Here is a 20574-nt window from a genome sequence, read left to right as displayed (position 1 = left end):
ATACAAAGTTTTCTACTTTACTGAGGAAACTGAAGCAATGCAAACTTCTAGATTCTCAAAACTACATCTAACCACCTACCAATATCTGTGTGCCTAGACTACGCCTTCCTGCCTGTCACTATAGTTGAACCATCCACACTGTTATCTGAGTATAGTCCTTCTACCAGTGCATCAGGTCCTAGCCTCCAGTACACTCGAGGATACTGTCCCAACAATTTAGTCATTCCTTCTCTCCTTCACCATCAATTTCCCATCTCTATGGATCATTCCCGTCAGCAAACAAACCGGTGGCTACTTCTCCCATCTTTAACAAAAAAGTCTCAACCCACTTCCCTCACCAGCTACACGCTTTCTCTGTTCTTTGTAGCAAAACTCCTAAGAGTTGTCTCTACTTACTATCTCTCATTCCTTTTCTCTTAAATTCACTCCTCATAGGCTTTTGCCTCCAGCACTCAAATGAAACACATGGTGAAGGTCACCAACAGCCATTGCTAAAGCTAATCCTCAATTCTCAGTCCTCACTAGACTTAAGCATTTGACACAGCTGATTACTGCCTCCTCTTTGATAAAGGATCTTGGCTTAGCTTCTCGGACAACATACTTTTTGGGTTGCTCTCTTAAATTCACTGTTCATCTTTCTTAGCATCATTTGTTGGCTGACCCTCTTCCTGAACTCTCAATGTCACAAGACACTGTCCTTGGTCCTCTGCTGCTGTCTATGCTCATTGCTTAGTAATAACATTCAGTCTCATGGCTTTAAATACCATTGCTGAAGATTCCCAAATTCATATACTAGCACAGACCTTGCCCCGTAAGTCACTCCTGGATCCAACTGCCTACTCAACATCTCTCCTTGTTGTCTTTCCCATCTCAGGTGTTATACCTCCATACTTCTAGGGGCAGAGGCAAAACCCTTGAAGTTATCCCCCTTTCCCTCCCTCCTTTCTCACCTCCACATCTAATACCCAGCAAATCTTGTAAACTCTACCTTCAAAACGCATTCAGAATCCAACCATTTCTCACCATTTCCATTGTTATCATCCTGGTCTGTGCCACTATCATCTGTCATTTAGATTACCTGGAACAGCTTCCTAACTGGTTTCCCTGCTTCCATGCTCCCCCTACACTCTAATCCCAACTCAGCAGCCAGATGATCTTTTAAAACACAGGTTAGAACATCTCACTTCTCTGCTCAAAACCTCCCATGGCTTCCATTTCACTCAGTCCTTACAATAATCTGGTTGCCTATTATCTCTCTGATCTACCACCTCCCTCGCTCTCGCCCTTCTCTAGACATACTGCCTGGTTCTTCTTAGAACACGACAGACATATTGCTGTTTATGTAAGCCTTTGTGAAGGCTGTTCTTTCTATCTGGAATGTTCTTCCCCCAGATATCCACTTGGTTCTCTTAATTCCTTCAAGAACAGCACATACTTAATGAGGCCAAAGCTGACCACCATATTGAAAATACCACTCCCAACTCCACTCTGGAACTTCCCAATCTCCCTTTATCCTCCAAGGTTTTTAATTTTTTTGTGAGGAAGATTAGCCCTGAGCTAACATCTGCCACCAATCCTCTTTTTGCTGAGGAAGACTGGCCCTGAGCTAACATCTGTGCCCATCTTTCTCTATTTTATATGTGAGACACTTGCCACAGCATGGCTTGATAAGCAGGGCATAGGTCCATACCCAGGATCTGAACTGGCAAACCCCAGGCCGCCAAAGTGGAGTGCGTGAACTTAACATTATGCCACTAGCTGACCCCTCCTCCAGTGTTTTTTTTTGATGGCACTATCACCTTCTAACACATTATATAATTTACTTATTTTAGGTTTCTTTTCTGCATCCTTCAATAGAATGTATGATGCATCAGGGCAGGGACTTCTCTCTGTTTTGTTCAGTGAAATAAATGAGGCATCTAGAATAGTACCTGACACATAATAGGAGCCAAATAAATATTGTTCAATAAATGAATGAAGGCAAAAAAATCTAGAAGTATAAGTAAATAAATCAGTAAGTAAGTAAAGGGAGAGGGAATTCAAAAGGGCAAGAAGAGTTCCCAATAAGGGAGATATAAACTTGACAAAAGCAGGAGTACAGAATCTTGTCAGCCCATTTGACAAAAGTTTGAGTTATCTAGAAAACAGCCATAAGTTAACAAGGAACTATCAGAAAGAGAAATTAAGAAAACAGTCCCGGGGCTGGCCCCGTGGCTGAGTGGTTAAGTTCGCGCGCTCCGCTGCAGGCGCCCCAGTGTTCCGTTGGTTCGAATCCTGGGCGCAGACATGGCACTGCTCATCAAGCCACACTGAGGCAGCATCCCACATGCCACAACTAGAAGGACCCACAACGAAAAATATACAACTATGTACCGGGGGGTTTGGGGAGAAAAAGGAAAAAAAATAAAATCTTTAAAAAAAAAAAAAAACAGTCCCACTTACAATTGATCAAAAAGAATAAAATACCCAGGAATAAATTAAACCAAGGAGGTAAAAGACCTCTACACTGAAAACTATGACACCGATGAAAGAAACCAAAGATGACACAAATAAATGGAAAGCTATTTCATGCTCATGGACTGGAAGAATTAACATTGTTAAAATGTCCACACTACCCAAAGCAATCTACAGATTCAATGCAATCCCTATCAAAATTCCAATGGCATTTTTCACAGAACTAGAACAAACAATTTAAAATTCATATGGAACTACAACAGAACCCAATAGCCAAAGCAATCTTCAGAAAGAAGAATAAAGCTGGAGGTATCACATTTCCTGATTTCCAACAATACTACAAAGCTATAGTACTCAAAACAGTATGATATTGGCATAAAACAGATATACAGATCAATGGAACGGAATTGAGAGCCCAGAAATAAACACACGCGTATATGCTCAATTTATGACAAAGGAGCCAAGAATACACGGGGGAAAAAACAGTCTCTTCAATAAATGGAGATGGGAAAACTGGACAGCCACATGCGAAAGAATGAAACTAGACTACAGTCTCATGCCACATAACGATGTTTGGTCAATGATGGACCACATATATGATGGTGGTCCCATGAGATTAGTACCATATAGCCTAGTGTGTAGTAGGTTATACCATCTAGGTTTGTGACAGATTAACAAGAGAATGACAAAAGTCTAGCAATATGTACACATAGGAAAAACCCAAGAAAACTGAGTAACTTGCTGAAATGGCCACAGTCCTCACCTTAAATACTATCCTCAGCTAAAGACAAAGGAAGATGTTGGGAGTGAGGAGAGTCAGTGACTTCAAAGGGAAGGAAGGCAATTCACAGGTGGGTGAAAAGGAGCAAATGTTTGGAAAACAAGTGTTTGGCCACACAGAAACAGAAGAACACAGAGGGGAGCCCAACAAACAGGCTTCTCTAGGTTCCTCCCTGTCTACTGCCTTGTCCATGTTATACTAAGGTGATGGTTCACTTCCTGGGATAGCTTTCTTCATCTGAATTCTTTTAGAAAGTTAAGGGGGAGGTAACAAGAAAAACTTTTAAGTCTTTTTTTTCCTTAAAAATAACCAGCCTAGGGGGCCGACCCGGTGGCACAGCGGTTAAGTTCTCATGTTCTGCTTCTTGGCAGCCTGGGGGTTGCTGGTTCGGATCCTGGGTGCAGACATGGCACCACTTGGCAAAAGCCATACTGTGGTAGGCGTCCCACGTATAAAGTAGAGGAAGATGGGCATGGATGTTAGCTCAGGGCCAGTCTCCCTCAGCAAAAAGAGGAGGATTGGCAGTAGTTAGCTCAGGGCTAATTTTCCTCAAAAAAACAAAACAAAACAAAAAAACACCAGCCTAAAATAATCCTCATGTTTAAGACACACACATTCGGCGTGGCAAATTTTGTTCCTCTTCAGCACACTCTATGATGTTTGCACAATGATGAAATTGCCTAATGATGCATTTCTCAGAATGTACCTCTGTCAAGTGACACATGCCATACTAACTTACATCATACACAAAAATTAACTCAAAATGGATTGAAGACTTGAATCTAGGACCTGAAACTATAAAACTCCTAGAAAAACACAGGTGCCAGCTACTTGACATTGGTCTTGGGCAATGAATTTTTGGATCTGACTCCAAAAGCAAAGGCAACAAAAGCAAAAATAAACAAGTGGGATTACACCAAACTAAATAGTTTCTGCAGAGCAAAGGAAATCATCATCAAAAATAGACTGTTACATGTTGTTGTACGTAAGCCTCATGGTAACCACAAAGCAAAAACCTACAGTAAATACACCAAAGATAAGGAAAAAGAAATATAAGTATACCACTAAAGAATGTCCTCAAACTACAAAGGAAGAGAGCAAAAGAAGAAAGGAACAGAGAGGAACTACAAAAATAGCCAGTAAACAATTAACAAAAGGGCAATAAGCACATACCTATCAATAATTACTCAAATATAAATGTATTGAATTCTCCAACCAAAACACATAGAGCAGCTGAATGGATAAAAAAACAAGACCCATCTATAAGCTGTCTATAAGAGACTCACTTTAGATGCAAGGACACATACAGACTGAAAGTGAAGGGATGCAAAAAGATATTCCATGAAAATGGAAACCAAAAGAGAGCTGGAGTAGTTATACCTACATCAGAAAAAACAGATTAAACCAAAGACTGTAATAAGAGAGAAAGATGGGCGTTACATAATGATAAAGGGGTCAATCCACCAAGAGGACATAACATTTGTAAATATTTATGCACCCAACATAGGAGCACCTAAATATATAAAGCAAATATTAATAGACCTAAAGGGAGAAATAGACAGGACAACAACAGTAGGGGATTCTAATACTCCACTTTCATCAGTAAATATATCATCCAGAAAATCAATAAGGAAACATCAGCTTACAAGACACATTAGACCAGATGGACTTAACAGATATACACAGAACATTCCATCCAAAAGCAATAGAATACATATTCTTCTCAAGTGCACATGGAACATTATCCAGGATAGATCCTATGTTAGGACACAAAACAAGTCTTAGGAAATTTAAGAGAACTGAAATCACATCAAGCATCTTTTCCAACCACGATGGTATGAAAGAAGAAATTAATTACATAAAGAAAACTGGAACATACACAAATATGTGGAAATTAAACATGATACCAAACAACTAATGGGTCAAAGAGGAAATCAAAAGACAATCAAAAAATACCTTGAGACAAATGAAAATGGAAAGGTACCAAAATTTGTGGGATATAACAAAAGCAGTTCTAAGATGGAAATTCATAGCAATAAATGCCCACCTCAAGAAACAAAAGTCTCAAACAACATAACTTTACACTGCAAGGAACCAGAAAAAGAACAAAGCCCAAAGTTAGCAGAAGGAAGGAAATAACAAAGATTAGAGCAGAAATAAATGAAATAGAGACTATAAAGACAATGGAGAAGATCAATGAAAATAAGAGCTGGTTCTCTGAAAAGATAAACAAAATTGACAAGCCTTAGTCAGACTCACCAGGAAAAAAAGAGGACCCAAAAAAATCAGAAATGAAAGAGAAAATGTTACAACTGACACCACAGAAATACAAAGGATCATAAGAGACTACTATGAACAATTATACACCAACAAATTGGACAAACTAGAAGGAATGAATAAGCTCCTAGAAACATACGACTTACCAAGACTGACTACAACAAAATAGAAAATCTGAACAAACCAATTACTAAGAAAGAGATGGAATCAGTCATCAAAAACCTCCCAACACAGGGGCCAGCCCCGTGGTTGAGTTCAGCACGCTCTGTTTCAGTGGTCCGGGTTTGGTTCCTGGGCACAGACCTACACCACTTGTAGGTGGCCACGCTGTGGTGGCAACCCACATACAAAATAGAGGAAGACTGGCACAGATTTTAGCTCAGGGTGAATTTTCCTCAAGAAAAAGAGGAAGATTGGCAACAGATGTTAGCTCAGGGTGAATTTTCCTCAGCAAACAAAAATAAACAAAAAAACCCAAAAAAACCTCCTAACAAAAGTCCAGGACCAGACAGCTTCACTGGTGAATTCTACTAAAGATTGAAAGAAGAATTAATACCAATGTTTCTCAAACTCTTCCAAAAAACAGAAGATGAGAAAACTCTTCCAAACCCATTTTATGACATTAGCATTACCCTGATACCAAAACCAAATAAGGATGCCACAAGGAAAAAAATGACAGGCCAATATCACCAATGAACATAGATGCAAAAATCCTCAACAAAATACTAGCAAATCAAATTCAACACTACATTAAAAGGATCATATACCACGATCAAATGGGATTTATTCCAGGGATGCAAGAATGGTTCAACATCCACACAAAAAAATCAATGTGATATAACACCACATTAACACAATGAAGGACAAAAATCATATGATCATCACAATAGGTACAGAAAAAGCATAACAAAATTAAACATCCATTTATGAGAAAACTCTCAACAAAGTGGATACAGAGAGAAAAAAAATACCTCAACACAATAAAGCCCACACATGACAAGCCCACAGCTAACATCATACTCAATGGTGAAATGCTGAAAGCCTTTCCTCTACGATCAGGAAAAGAAAAGGAAGGATGCTCACTCTTGCCACTTCTATTCAACATAGTATTGGAAGTCCTAGCCAGAACAATTAGGCAAGAAAAAGAAATAAAAGGCATCCAAATTGGAAAGGAAGTAGTAAAACTGTCACTATTTGTAAATGACATGATCATATATATAAAAAACCCTAACAACTCCATCAAAAAACTGTTAGAACTAATAAGCTAATAAGTAAAGCTATAGGATACAAAACCAATACACAAAAATTTGTTGTGTTCCTGAACACCAATAATGAACTGCTAGAAAGAGAAATAAGGAAGACAATCCCATTTACAACTGCATCAAAAAGAATAAAATACCTAGGAATAAATTCAACCAAGGAAGTGAAAGACCCGTATATTAAAAACTACAAGACATTAATGAAAGAAACTGAAGACAGAAACAAATGAAAAGATATTCTGTGCTCATGGACTGGAAGTCAACATTGTTAAAATGTTCAAACCGCCCAAGGCAATCTACAGATTCAATGCAATCCCTATCAAAATTCTAATGATATTTTTCAAAGAAACAGAACAAATAATCCTAAAATTTGTATCGAACCACAAAAAAACCCCAATAGCCAAAGCAATCTTGGGAAAGAACAAAGCTGGAGGCATCAGGCTCCCTCATTTCAAACTATATTGCAAAGCTACAGTAATTAAAATAGCATGATATTGGCATAAAACAAGATACATAGATCAATGGAACAGAATCAAGAGCTCAGAAATAAACCTAGGCATATACGGTCAGTTAGTTCACTACAAAGGAGCAAAGAATATATAATGGGGAAAAGACAGTCTCTTCAATAAATGGTGATGGGAAAACTGGACAGCTACAGGCAAAAGAATGAGACTGGACTACTATCTTACACCATACAGAACAATTAATTCAAATGGATTAAAGACATGAATGTAAGACCAGAAACTATAAAACTCCTAGAAGAAAACATAGGCAGTAAACTCCTTGACATAGGTCTTGGTGATTTTTTGAATCTGACACCAAAAGCAAAAGCAACAAAAGCAAAAACAAATAAGTGTGACTACATCATACTAAAAAGCTTCTGCACAGCAAAGAGAACCATCAACTAAATGAAAAGACAACCTACAAAACAGAAGAAAATATCTGCAAATCACATAACCGATAAGGGTTTAATATCCTAAATATATAAAGAATTCATACAAGCCGATAGCAAAAGAATAAATAAACTGATTAAAAAATGGGCAGAAGACCTGAATAGACATTTTTCCAAAGAAGACATACGGATGGCCAACAAGTATATTAAAAGATGCTCAACATCACTAATCATCAGGGAAATGCAAATCAAAACCACAATGAGCCATCTCTTACCTGTTAGAATGGCTGTTAACAAAAAGACAAGAAATAACAAGTGTTGGTGAGGATGTGGAGAAAAGGGAATCCTTCTGCACTGGTGGTGGGAATGTAAACTGGTGCACCCACTATGGAAAACAGTATGGAGGTTCCTCAAAAAATTTAAAATAGAACTACCACATGATCCAGCAATTCCACTTTTGGGCATTTATCTGAAGAAAACAAAAACACTAACTTGAAAAGATACATGTACCCCATATTCATTGCAGCATTATTTTCAATAGCCAAGTTATGGAAACAACCTATGTGTCCATGGATGGATGAATGGACAAAGAAATTGTGATGTATATACATATACAATGGGATACCATTCAGCCATTAAAAAAGAATGCTATCTGGGGCTGGCCCCGTGGCCGACTGGTTAAGTTCGCGCGCTCCGCTGCAGGCGGCCCAGTGCTTCATTGGTTCAAATCCTGGGCGCGGACATGGCACTGCTCATCAAGCCATGCTGAGGCAGCGTCCCACATGCCACAACTAGAAGGACCCACAACAAAGAATACACAACTATGTACCGGGGGCTTTGGGGAGAAAAAGGAAAAAATAAAAAAAATAATAATAAAAAAAAAAGAATGCTATCTTGACATCTGCGACAACATGGATGAATCTTAAGGGCATTATGCTAAGTGAAATAAGTCAGGCAGAGAACGACAAATACTGTATGATCTCTCTCATATGTGGAATCTGAAAAAAAACCAAGCTCACAGACTGAGAACAGATTGGTGGTTGCCAGAGGCAAGGGATTGAGGGGAGAAAATTGGTAGAGGGGGTCAAGAGGTAAAAAGAAAACAAATGTAGTCGATGTAAAACAGACATAGAAATTTTGAATCATATTCATAATATTGACTTTATATATAAACATATATGTTTATATGTGTTAAAAAGACACACAATATATGAGTTAAATATTAAACTAAATCGAGCTGATGAGAAGATAAGTGAACTAGAATGCTGAGCACAATGAATATAACCAAATACTGTAAAGGGGTTCAAAATGATATAATATATAAATGATAGTTATAAGTAAAAAACAAAACAAACAAAATGAAAACACAACCTACAGAATGGGAGAAAATATTTGCAAATTATATATCTGATAAGGAGTTAATATCCAAAATATAAAAAGAAACGACACAAGAGCAAAAAGCAACCTGATTTAAAAATGGGCAGGGGATCTAAATAGATATTTTCCAAAGAAGACATACAGACAGCCTAGAGGCACATGAAAAGATGCTCAACATTACTAATCATCAGGGAAATGCAAATCAAAACCACAATGAGTTATCACCTCACACCTGTTAGAATGGTTTTATTAAAAGACAAGAAACAAGCTTTGGCAAAGATGTGGAGCCAAGGGAACCCTTGTGCATTGTGGTAGGAAAGTAAAAGGTGCAGCCACTATGGAAAACAGTATGGAGATTCCTCAAAAAGTTAAAAACAGAACTATCATCTGATCCAGTAATTCCACTTCTGGCTATTCATCTGAAGAAAACGATAACACTAATTCAAAAAGATATATGCACCCCCATGTTCACTGCAGCATTATTTACAATAGTCAAGATATGGAAACAACCTAAGTGTCCAGGGACAGATGAATGGATAATAAATTATGGTGTATACATACACAGACAATGGATTATTATTCAGCCAGTACAAAAGAATGAAATCTTGCTATTTTCGACAACATGAAGGGACCTTGAGGGCAGTATGCTAACTGAAATAAGTCAGAGAAAGACAAACACCCTATAATCTCAGTTATATGTGGAATCCAAAAAACAAAACAAACAGAAAAACAGCTCACAGATCCAGAGAACAGATTGGTGGTTGGGATGGAGACGGGTGAAGGGGGTATAAACTTTGAGTTACAAAATAAGTCAGTCCTGGGGATGTAATGTACAACATCGTGACTACAGTTAAGAATACTGCATAGTATATTGGAAAGTTGCTAAGATATCTTCAAAGTCTTCATCACAAGAAAAAAAATTTCGTGTGAGGGACGTTAACTAGACTTATTGCGGTGATCATTTCGCAATGCATACAAATATCGAATCATTATGTTGTACACCTGAAACTCATGTTACAAATCAATTAAACCGCAATAAAAGTAATTTAAAAATAGCTATGTTATTTAAACTTAGTTAAAATTACTTGCTTTAATGCTCTGAGATTCTTAAAAGTTCGTCGTGAAATGTTCAAATCTTTTAGTTGTATCAGCCACACAAATTCAGTACTCCTTCATTTTGCAGTTTAGAAAATTAAATTAGAAGGCTCCACATTCGGAAGTAACTCAATAGTCCTAGTCCTTCTCGATCAAATCATCCGGTCTAAATTCATTCCCTCATCAGAGTTCGCATGAAGTTGGAAGGCAGACTTCAACCAAGGGAAGGAGCACAAGACTGGAGACACTCAAGGTATGAGCTCCCCCATATTCGGCCAACAAAACAAAACAAAAATCAAATCACCCTGGACGCTCTAGACATTCACCCAAAAGACGGTGCTGGGCTGAGGACCTGCCCCTAGGACCGTCCAGCCTTCGCCCCGTGGACAAGAAGCCTCCAGCCGCCTCCCTTCCCTTCCTGGGTACCCGCTGCGGCGTCATCCCGGCAGCAAAGTCGGTAACGGGCTGCCCCCGGGCCCCGGGCGGGAAGGGCCCTCACCCTCCATGCAGCCCTTGGAGAAGACCCGACAGACCGTGACCCCAGCTCCGACAAGGAGCGCGGGCCCGGCTCACCCAGTACCTGTGGGTAAGGCGCTTCCCGTCGCGAAGCCGACAGAAGCGGCGCGGCCAGCAGCCCAGCGGGAGGTACCCACTTCCCCTATCACTTCTTCAGCCGCCGCAAAAACCGCAGAACTGGGCGGACGACCCGGAAGCGCTCGCAGAACCTGGAAGTGACACCACGCGGGAGGGCGGGAAGGCCCCGCCCACCCCCGGCTCCCGCATGCCATTCAAACTTTGCTAGGGGAGGGCGGGGGCGTGGGGAGAGGAGGGGCATGGGGCCCGGAGCTTTCAAGCCCTAGACCGGTGGACACGCTTACTTTCCGAGTAATTCACCAGGTTTAGTAAATCGTTCATAAGGGAATTATAATTTTTAGAGACTGATCTTCTCCACTGTTAGATGCACAATTAGCAAATACAGGGCAGTCACATTTTAAGCCTGAGGCGTGTTTAGGGTAATACTGCTGAAGACCCTGCAATACTAAATTGAAGACAAATTCTGCAAAGATTATACCAGGTATTTCTTTACCATTCAAAACAGGGCTGCAATTCATTTAGCCCAGAAAGCGTTCAGTCTGTGATTCATGAAGAACTTTAATTAGGGAGAATTTGTATTTAAAATGTGTGGCTAATGCAAGGCAAATACTTCAATATATATTTGAGTTTACATAATCCCAAATGGTATGTATCCTAACTGTTGATTAAAGGCAGAAGTAATGTGTACAGCTGTTTGCCACGAAGCAACTGAACGGTGATTAAGGCATAAATGCAAAAACAAGTGCTACCAACTGGAATCTCTGAGCAGGTCTATCAGCTAAACAAGTTCTCATTTACACCATGTTTTCAGCCACTTACTGAACTGATTTCACCACTGGATTCCCCACTAACTAAAATAATTCTAAACTATGAAATACGAAGTTTGATTATAGATAAGATGATGTTTAAAATTAAAGCAGGGTGAACTCTTCACCCCCTTGAAGAACAGGAAGCAGCATCCAGACTACAGAAAGGGAAACAAGAGCAAGGGTCTAAAACGATTTGAAAAGCTAACAAGATCACTGAGCATAAAAATTTAGTGGGAAAATGGAAGATAGAAAAATGTGATAAAATGAGTCAAAACCAAATTTTCCAATTAATTTATTTAAATTCATTAACGTTGCAAGAATACGATGTGCAACAATACAAGTTACTGTACTCCTAACAAGTGAAAGGAAAATAAAATATTACATCTCCTCAAGAAATCAAGACCAACTCTAGTATTTCTTACAGGGACCACATTAACATCTCGCACACAGTCATCAGAACTGAATTCCTCACACTGGAAAATGACAGCACTGGGTTAGGCAATATCATCTGAATAGGAGTGAAATGACCACAGTATGGTAGTTGTGTCTAAATGGCAACATGTGATTTATGGTAAGAAAAATGTTTGAAGTTTTGAAATACATATCAAAGTGCGTTAGTGTGGAACAAACTCTGAGTTGTGTTCTGTGTGGGTGGTGCTCCAAGGGCTGTGCAAGTCAGTAGCCCTGAACACCACCAATATTTACCAGCTGGGTTCATGTAAATAAACTGTTTAAGGGGCATAATTTTAGAAGTCCGTATACAAAAACTGCAGTGGAGTAGCTAATATTATTTTCCAAGTTCCTCCTTAGCCACACTGAATGTGAAAATGCATAAAAACTTCAAAATGCAAATGTTTAAACCTCTTGTAGTATGTCTTATAAGATAGAATCAGATAGCAATCTGAAGCAAACAGCTTAATATATTAATTTGGAAGCATTAAACCCTATATTTTCATCTGGTGTTAGATTAGTTATTAAGTGCTTTATGTGAACTTTCCTAGCATTTTCCAAGTAGTTCTCAAAACATATGAAATTAAGTAGATCTATCATATATAGTTGCAACAAAATAATAGTTCTGTTCAAATTTTAGTGCCACTCTTTACTGTTCAACTCATCACCTTATTTTCAGTCACCACTTAGTACTTTAAAGAAAAGTTACGTTACTGGGACTCACCATTGATCTGAGTCTAATTCATTTAGAATCTTGGGACAGGAAAAAGGGGTGAAAGGCTCCCTAGGCAATTTTTCTGGGCTATTAGAACACTGAGTAGATAACCTCCCACTTTCCTTTCCAGCTCACTTTCCCATGCAAGTCTAAGTTTCTGACTCACTCTCCCAGCAACTCAAGTTATACAATTCCTGTTCCCTATGACAAGATAAACTCTAACAGAATAGTCAGTCTAACTAATAAGTACATTAATTCCTGTCTATCTCATTCTTCTGAGATTTGTAATCCATTTCTCAAATATCCATACAGGATGGGGAAAAAATAGAAAGGGGTAGCAATTAATTAATTATTTCCAGCCTGCCTTCCTCCCTTCTGATTGAGCAATTGCAACATCAGCAATTTTACACATATAACACGGGAAAAAGAAGCTACTGTCACCTTATCTACGTTACTAATCTCATCAGGAAACTGGCCTGTTCTACCCAATATATCCTAATTACTAGTTTCTCTATCAACTGAAGAAATCTAAAAAGCCACTTCTGTATTAAATCAAACACTCCCAAATTCCCTGAGCACTCCTAAAACAGCCAAATAGTAATGCTGTACAGTCATTTACAAGTCTTCTCGCCAAAAGCAGATTCCTTACCTTTTTAAACTCTGAAATCGCAGTTGAAGAAATTCTAGCTGCCAATATATACTTGTCAATCAGCAAATTTCAGAATTCAGCGCAGTTACCAAATAGTGATGCCCATTTTGGAAGGCTGCTTTAATGTTTACCAACCATGAAATATGAAAAATAACCTGGTCCTAAACTTTAATCCAGCACTGTAATTGCTGACCCTCTCTGTTGAAACTTGCTTCTGTATGAGGGGACAAAGCAGAGGAAAATATCAATTCTCATTCCAGGTATCATCAGCCTTTTCCCCTTTCACTCCTCAGTCTCCTTATTCACAAATTCTGTGTGTCACCTGCAGGTTGTCCTGCTGGATACAAAACTCGTAATGGCAGCTGCCACACACACTACTTCCCTTAACAAGACACATTCAGTGGCATCTTAGGTAACAGCTCTTGACCCCCTCATAGTTTTCTTTCTCTTCCTTGTTTTGTTATCTTCCTTTCCAACTATCCTCCTAGGCCCTACTTAGAATCATTTCTTTATATTCCTCTCCTCAAGTTAAAGACTATTAAGCTTAAACTGTGGGGTCAACATAGTGATTTTCCTCGGTGCTACTTAGGAATATAATCAAGCAGAACACAATCAAACTACTTTATACGAGAAACTTTTGACTTAAAAGAGGCACTCAGAGCCCAACTATAACAAAATAATAGTGACAGAAGCATCAAATTAAACCAGTTAAGTTAGATTCATGACCCCAGCAGAAAGATAAACTAATACAATTATATGTACTTTCGCTTCAATCAGTAATGGAAAATTCAAATTGACTGATACAGGGTAAATGTCACATGGCTACCAATTACAAATAACAAATTTAATAAACGCTTTCCCTCAAACCTAGCAGTTAGGATCTTAAGTGTTATAGTTATGAAACATTTATTATGGGGCACTTCCCTATACCAGATCCCATTAAAATCTAAGTTAGAGCAGCTATCCTTTTTATCTAGTGATCCACAACACATCCCTTTCATTATATCCCAAGTGTTATCGCTGTTCCTTCTGAGTTTTAATGTTCTAATAGAATACAGTCCACTTCTCCTTAAAAGTATTTAGGAAAATGCACCACTTTTGCAACAAGTTGTATCCATAGTTAGGAACAATGCTTGCAAAAGCAAAAGTCAATAAACACCGAAAGCACTGAAACTGAAGAACTGGGTACTTAATGTGGAGGAAAACCACCTATTTAAAAAGCTCAGCGTATTCTGAGTGAGATAAAGACTTACAGACAGAGGAAAGACTACCTAAAACACTGTACAAACACCGACTCTGATCACAGCTAAATTCCATATGATCCTTTACTCATAATCCTCATTTGGTAAATTCAGAAGGAATGCCTACGTTGTTATTGTTAGTTTCCTTTTTCAACACAAAGTGTTTCTATGATTTGAGCAAGCAATGATGGTTTTGGCTTTCTTCACCACAATGACATTAGTTCAGGATTTGCCTACATCTCCTGGATCCAAGTTAAGTCAAGGAGAAGGCCTCATCCTGGGAATCTTCCAGCACCTCCCATAATTGGACTTAGGTTAGCATGCCAAGTTTAAGACAGAGGAGGACAAAAAGTGAAGGAAAATTCTCTTTTGCAATAGAAACTCCATAATAAATGAAAATAGTAAAAGCCACATGTGTGTTCAGTCTAAGACAGAATACTAAAGCTTAGCTCTCATCCACTTCAATTTTGCTACTCCAGGACACTCTTTTGTAAATTACCTTAAAGGAAAGGCTGGAGCATGGTGTGACTGTCCTATCAGGAGGGTCCTAAGTTTACCAAATATATATGAGTCACGCAAATATGCGACAAAACACCAGACCAATTTGTTGTTTTAGGATGATTTTGTGGGTAATTAAGTTCTGTTTTGAGGCATAAGTAGTATTTATTTCAATGTAGAGTCAAGATACTTACCAAAGTGAACAAGAAAGTTTATATGCTTACATCAAATGTGTCATTCAAGACCATGTAATATAATGATGCTCTAAGTCTTACAAAACAACTTAATTTACAGTACTGTCAACATGATTGAACAGAAAATGTGAAAACATATCTGACTAGGTCAAACACCTACCAAGTTCAAATAACTGATATGAAAGCATTTTAGTAAAGTGCCCACATTGAGAGCAGTTAAAAAAGCAGCTCCTGTTTTCTACAGAAAAGTAGTGACAGTGAATAACTCCTCACATTCTCTGAATACTACACTGCACTCACACAGACTCAGAAGAGTGATACCCTGGACACAGAGCTTATTTCACATTAGTGAACAAACCTAAGATTTTTATAAAGTTCTGACTTTCGGCCAGAAGATAAAATGTCTCACATATACATATATACAAACCCCAATTCTTAGCCTCTTACATTCTCTAGTTCTAAAGATGGCTTTTTGACTTGTCTTTAAGTTTAAAAAGGAAAACGTGTCTAACACACTTGTATTTGCACTTCTGAATTAAGAAACAGAACACATTAAGTGAGAAAAACACTTAGGATGGTACTAATTTACTTAGATTATGTACATGACCTTTGGGTATTCATGAGAACCAGTTTAACTGTCCCTCATCTTAAGGGCAACTTTATTTTCTAAGCTACCCAGGAAATGTATTTAACCATTTACAAAAACAAAAATTCTAACATGCACTTTACAAATTCATGGTCTTATTTACCTGCATACTCTTTCACAAGACAGGTATACATTAAAAAATATTGCTCAAAAACATAAAAATATATATTATCTCTTTCCTTTACCAGTTAGGCATATAAATATTTTACTGAAGAAGATGCATCATTCAATAAACAGATGCAAAAACTGCTTTATATAAAGTGTGGTTCTTTGCTATTTAGTAATATAAAATATAAAATGATTGCAATATAATTAGCTAGTAAAGAGCTAAATTCAAAAGATTCGCAAACCAATACAGCAGTGAACAGTCCCTTATACAAAAGTCCATGAAGAAAATGTCAAGTCAATTTTGTAACAGGTTACATAAAAATCAGGGCCAATAAATGCATTATAAATGCAAAAAAGAGCACTGCTTCATCAGCACATTCTTCAGTCTGGTTTGGACTGGATGCCAAACTTACTGTTCACTTTTCGGTTCATCTTGTTTTCCATTAAGCTCTTGATCAACTCTGTTTAATGAAAAACAATATAGATAATAAGACACGAGCAACTGAATAATTTTCTTTCTAAAAATAATGACTATTTTTAGCACAGAATATTATTCTGTTAAAAACAAAGCTTTGCAAAGAAGCAGACATAGTAAAAAGGTTACCAAACATTTCCCCAACCAGGAAAGATAATTTTTAAAGGCAAGAGGGCACTGGCAAGAAACGTGACTGTTGTTTCTTTAAAGATTATAAAACACGCTACATACAGATGCACACAGGCATACTAAAATGTCAAATTGTAGTATTCTGGCAGGGATCTAAGTGATAAGTGAGATAAGCAGGAAAAACAACTCCCTCAAAAATGATTTTGTTAACTGAAATATTAAAATGCAACTAATGAAACCAACTGATCAATTAATATTGTTAAATTCAGTGATAAAAATGCATATTTATAGAAACCATAATTATTCTCCAAAATTTATTGGTACACTTAAAATATGAATGGCTTTCACTTATTTTGATAGTAAGAAGCCATAGAATTTAATAATCAGAAATATCTAGATGTAGTTTAAAAATCTGACAGGATTAGTGGTGGGTTGCACAGAGATCCTATCAAAATTTAGGCAAGTGGGGATTAAAAGAATTACGTAATCACCACACAACAATTACATACAACTTTTCAAAGATAACGTACAATGGTCTATTACTATTATATTTGTAGCAGTTTCAATTACTGATGGAGGGGAGTTTAAAACAATTTGGTATGATACATGAAGATACTTTTCACACTTGTTTCCATTACTATAATCACTTGAACATTAGTGAATCAGATCTCACAGCCCTGGCCTGTGGTAAAGCCAAGATAAACAACATTTAAAAATATTTTTTATACTGGTATCGAAAATCTGAAAGGTACATATTCTTGATAAGGCATGCAATATACATTCAATCCTTTCAACACGTGAAATATCCCTATGAACTAATTTCATAATTACTTTATTTTTAAACTCCGTTCAAACATTTTAACAATCATTATCTGCCTGGCCACTCTTGCACTCAGTTGTTTGAAGGAAACATCTAAAACATTTTAAAAACTGCTGCACTTCCACACTCAGTTTTGTATTCTCCGTATCACCAGTACTCATCACAGAGATTTCACCTTAAGTAAGCTCCCCATATGTCGCCTCTATTAAGTATTGGTTTGAAAAACATGTCCTTCTATTTTTAAAACTTGAATGTTATTTTCAAGCTGACAAGGATTTATTGATTTTTAAGGCTAAAGAAACTTTCTACAAAAACTAAGAAGTGCCTGAAAGATACATGAAATGATTCTAAGATTAAACAAAAGGAAAAAAAAAAAAAGGAAAAAAAAATCAAGATAAAATAGTAGTGGTAGGTTTCAAACAATAATTTTAAATAAAACTATAGGTCCACTTTTTTTCTAATACCTAAATTACCTAACAGGTAATTAAATATAAGAACTTTGTAAAAAGGCACAATACAGCAAATTACATCAACAAAGGCAATTCATTTTGAAATCCATGAAGTAGCTGGCTTCAAAGTATTCTACAATTACAGATTTTACTTTTAATTTCAGCCAGTGTCTGGAAAATGCACACCAATGCCTAAAAAGGAACGAGAAATCAGCAAGATCTAAAATCACTGTCCATATCTCTATGTTCAAATTAGTTTGTTAAACTGTAAAGTCTCATACAGAAATGCAAAGCAATGATTCCATTGTGCGGTCAACTGAATTCTTGCTCATCAACAGAGCTAAAACGTGTTCAAAGTTAAGAATGTTTTCAGTTCCAGTTCCTTTAAATAGGTTCCTTAGAATGGTCAAAATAATTACATATAAATCTCTCACCTTAACTCTAAAGAAAGTAAGATTGTATTAAACTGTTTTGCTAATTTGTCAATATTTTAGAAATCCATTAACAAGTTAAATCCAAATCCTACACTTTTCTAAATTACTACATAAAATGGTAACTATTTTATACCTTTGCCTTTCATCTTCTATGCAAAGATATTAACAGATAATATTTGTTATGCTCAAAGCAGAAGTATTCAAAATTAAATTTAAGATGGAAAGCAGAGTGTTTAACTATTAAATGGTACATTGAAGTTCCAGGTATTTTATCGACATGTAGTATCTGACTGGTTAGCAGGCCATTTAAGCGTACAAGGAAATCAATGTTGGTTAGCCAAAGAATATGTGCATTGTAAATATAACCATCAATCCCAAGGAAATCAATTGATTCCTTAAAAAAGTACACAAATATTTCAAAAGCACAAGTCAGAGATTTAAAGAATACGGTGAAACAGATAAAGTCTTAAAAGTAATCGGTCTTTCAAACAGTATTCTTAGTAATTCCTCTGGTTTTACCATCGGTATTTATACCAAATAGGAGAGAGGAGGGGCTGTGGTCTTAATTCCTAATTGGTATTATATATGGTGATAAAACAGGGTGAATTCAAGCCATATTCAGCATCTGGAACTTTGGATTCACTCTGTATTTGGATTCTGGGGTGTGTTTATATTTACAAATGCTATTATCTTTGTCTACAAGCTAACCAACCAATAAGGAAAAGTTAGTCTGTGCAATGCAAATGGACTAGTCTAGATGCAACCAGTCAAGGTGTGCATATACCTTTTTTGTTTCTTTTTTAACTTTTCTTCTTCATACCTTGGTAGGGAAGAGTTATTTCAGTAAATATACATGTTATTAAGATGAACAAAAACAAAAAAAGCCACTAAAAATAAACTCATAAATTTTCAGGCAAACTCAAAAATATTTAACACACTACGTAGAAAGTCAAAACTGACTTAAGAAATCTGACTTTGACACAAACAGACTAAAATCTTAGATTAATAGAACAAAGAAAGTTTTTTCTATATTATAGCACTGTGATACTCAAGTATTTATGTTAATAGCCTTCTACCAAGTCCTTTTAAAGGTTAGATGGAAGTAAGTGAATTTGGTAAAGAGAACAAATTCTAGCCCCTGGAAAGTATAAAGGTTAGGCTGATATAAACAATATTTAATATGATTATTCAATGCCATGATGAACTTACTCAAATTTGGAGAGTAGTACGTTCAAGTTTGGAGAATATTCTTTAGTACTGACCAATTGGGAAATCATCTCTTAGATTATAACTAGTCTTTAAAAATATAAATGAATCACAACCAGAAATAATTCCTCCTACTTCTTCAACTGACAACCTGAAGAAAATGGTGACTTATGGGGAAAGTGTTGAAAAATGGCTTCTTCCCCTTTTTCTTTGTTACAAAGACAAGAGCACTTACAAAATATTTATAATATATGAAGTGAGAAACGATGAATACTGAAAAATATTTACCTTTTGCATATCACAATATAAAGATCCAATACAATTAAAGAAATAAAACAAAACATACTGTTTTATGCATTCTGGTATGCCAACATATTCCATGGGGACAAGTTCCGCTAGTTCTGCCAAATTAAAGACGTATCTAATTTTTTGGCTGAATTTTGAGCTACGGAAGAAAATAAAAATAATGATCTCAGTTATTTCTAACCAACAGAACTGACAAGAAATTCACACAAGGAGTTTGTGGGCTTTTTTTGAAGTCAATGGCTCTCAGAAAATTACCTAATAAATGGTCTTGTAACAGCCAGAAGTGTTCTGATAAACCAAGAGGGATGAACAATGATTAGAGATTTTAGATTTTTCCGTAACCTGGAGTTGAAAAAAAAGAAATAGAATTTAAAAAGCTCTCCAAACTCTAATGCCAGAAGAAAAGTTAAGACATCAGTATGTGCAATTTTATACAAAAAATTAATTGAAAATCCCTCATCCAAGAGTTCTCATTTAGATGTGATGCACATCTAAAGACAAGAAAATGCACTCTTGAATTCTGATGGTCCCTCCTACTGCTATGGAATGACTAAATTTAGATCCACAGTTTAGCCTGTTACTAAATGTCTCCTAGCATACATTCGCTTGTCTTCAGGATTCTGTTAACCTGGGGTAGAGGCCAATAGTGAATACAGAAGTAAACTGTTTTCATTTTTCAGGGTTGGGGGAAACTGGTATGAACTTCTTCAACACCA

At 36.9% G+C, this 20574-nt stretch overlaps 1 protein-coding gene across 3 annotated transcripts in view; it reads right to left on the bottom strand.

Moving 5' to 3' along the window:
* Positions 1 to 20574, bottom strand: part of BNIP2 (BCL2 interacting protein 2) — a 38516-nt gene that overhangs the window by 3227 nt on the left and 14715 nt on the right. Inside the window, exons 8-11 of one of the 3 annotated variants that reach the window (XM_014850433.3) lie at positions 20114 to 20200; positions 19899 to 19997; positions 19131 to 19166; positions 16453 to 16500 (exon numbers count right to left, since the gene is read on the bottom strand). In XM_014850433.3, coding sequence (XP_014705919.2) covers positions 16453 to 16500; positions 19131 to 19166; positions 19899 to 19997; positions 20114 to 20200 — 270 coding nt within the window. Of the gene's footprint in view, positions 1 to 16448; positions 16501 to 19130; positions 19167 to 19898; positions 19998 to 20113; positions 20201 to 20574 lie in introns of those variants that run through there. The other 2 variants (XM_044764789.2, XM_044764790.2) reach the window with 2 other exon arrangements.

Source organism: Equus asinus, chromosome 2 (genome assembly GCF_041296235.1).
Source record: "Equus asinus isolate D_3611 breed Donkey chromosome 2, EquAss-T2T_v2, whole genome shotgun sequence".
In the NCBI taxonomy this organism is placed as follows: Eukaryota; Metazoa; Chordata; class Mammalia; order Perissodactyla; family Equidae; genus Equus; species Equus asinus.
Note: the sequence above shows the minus strand (reverse complement) of the source record. Positions and strands in the feature narration are given on the sequence as shown.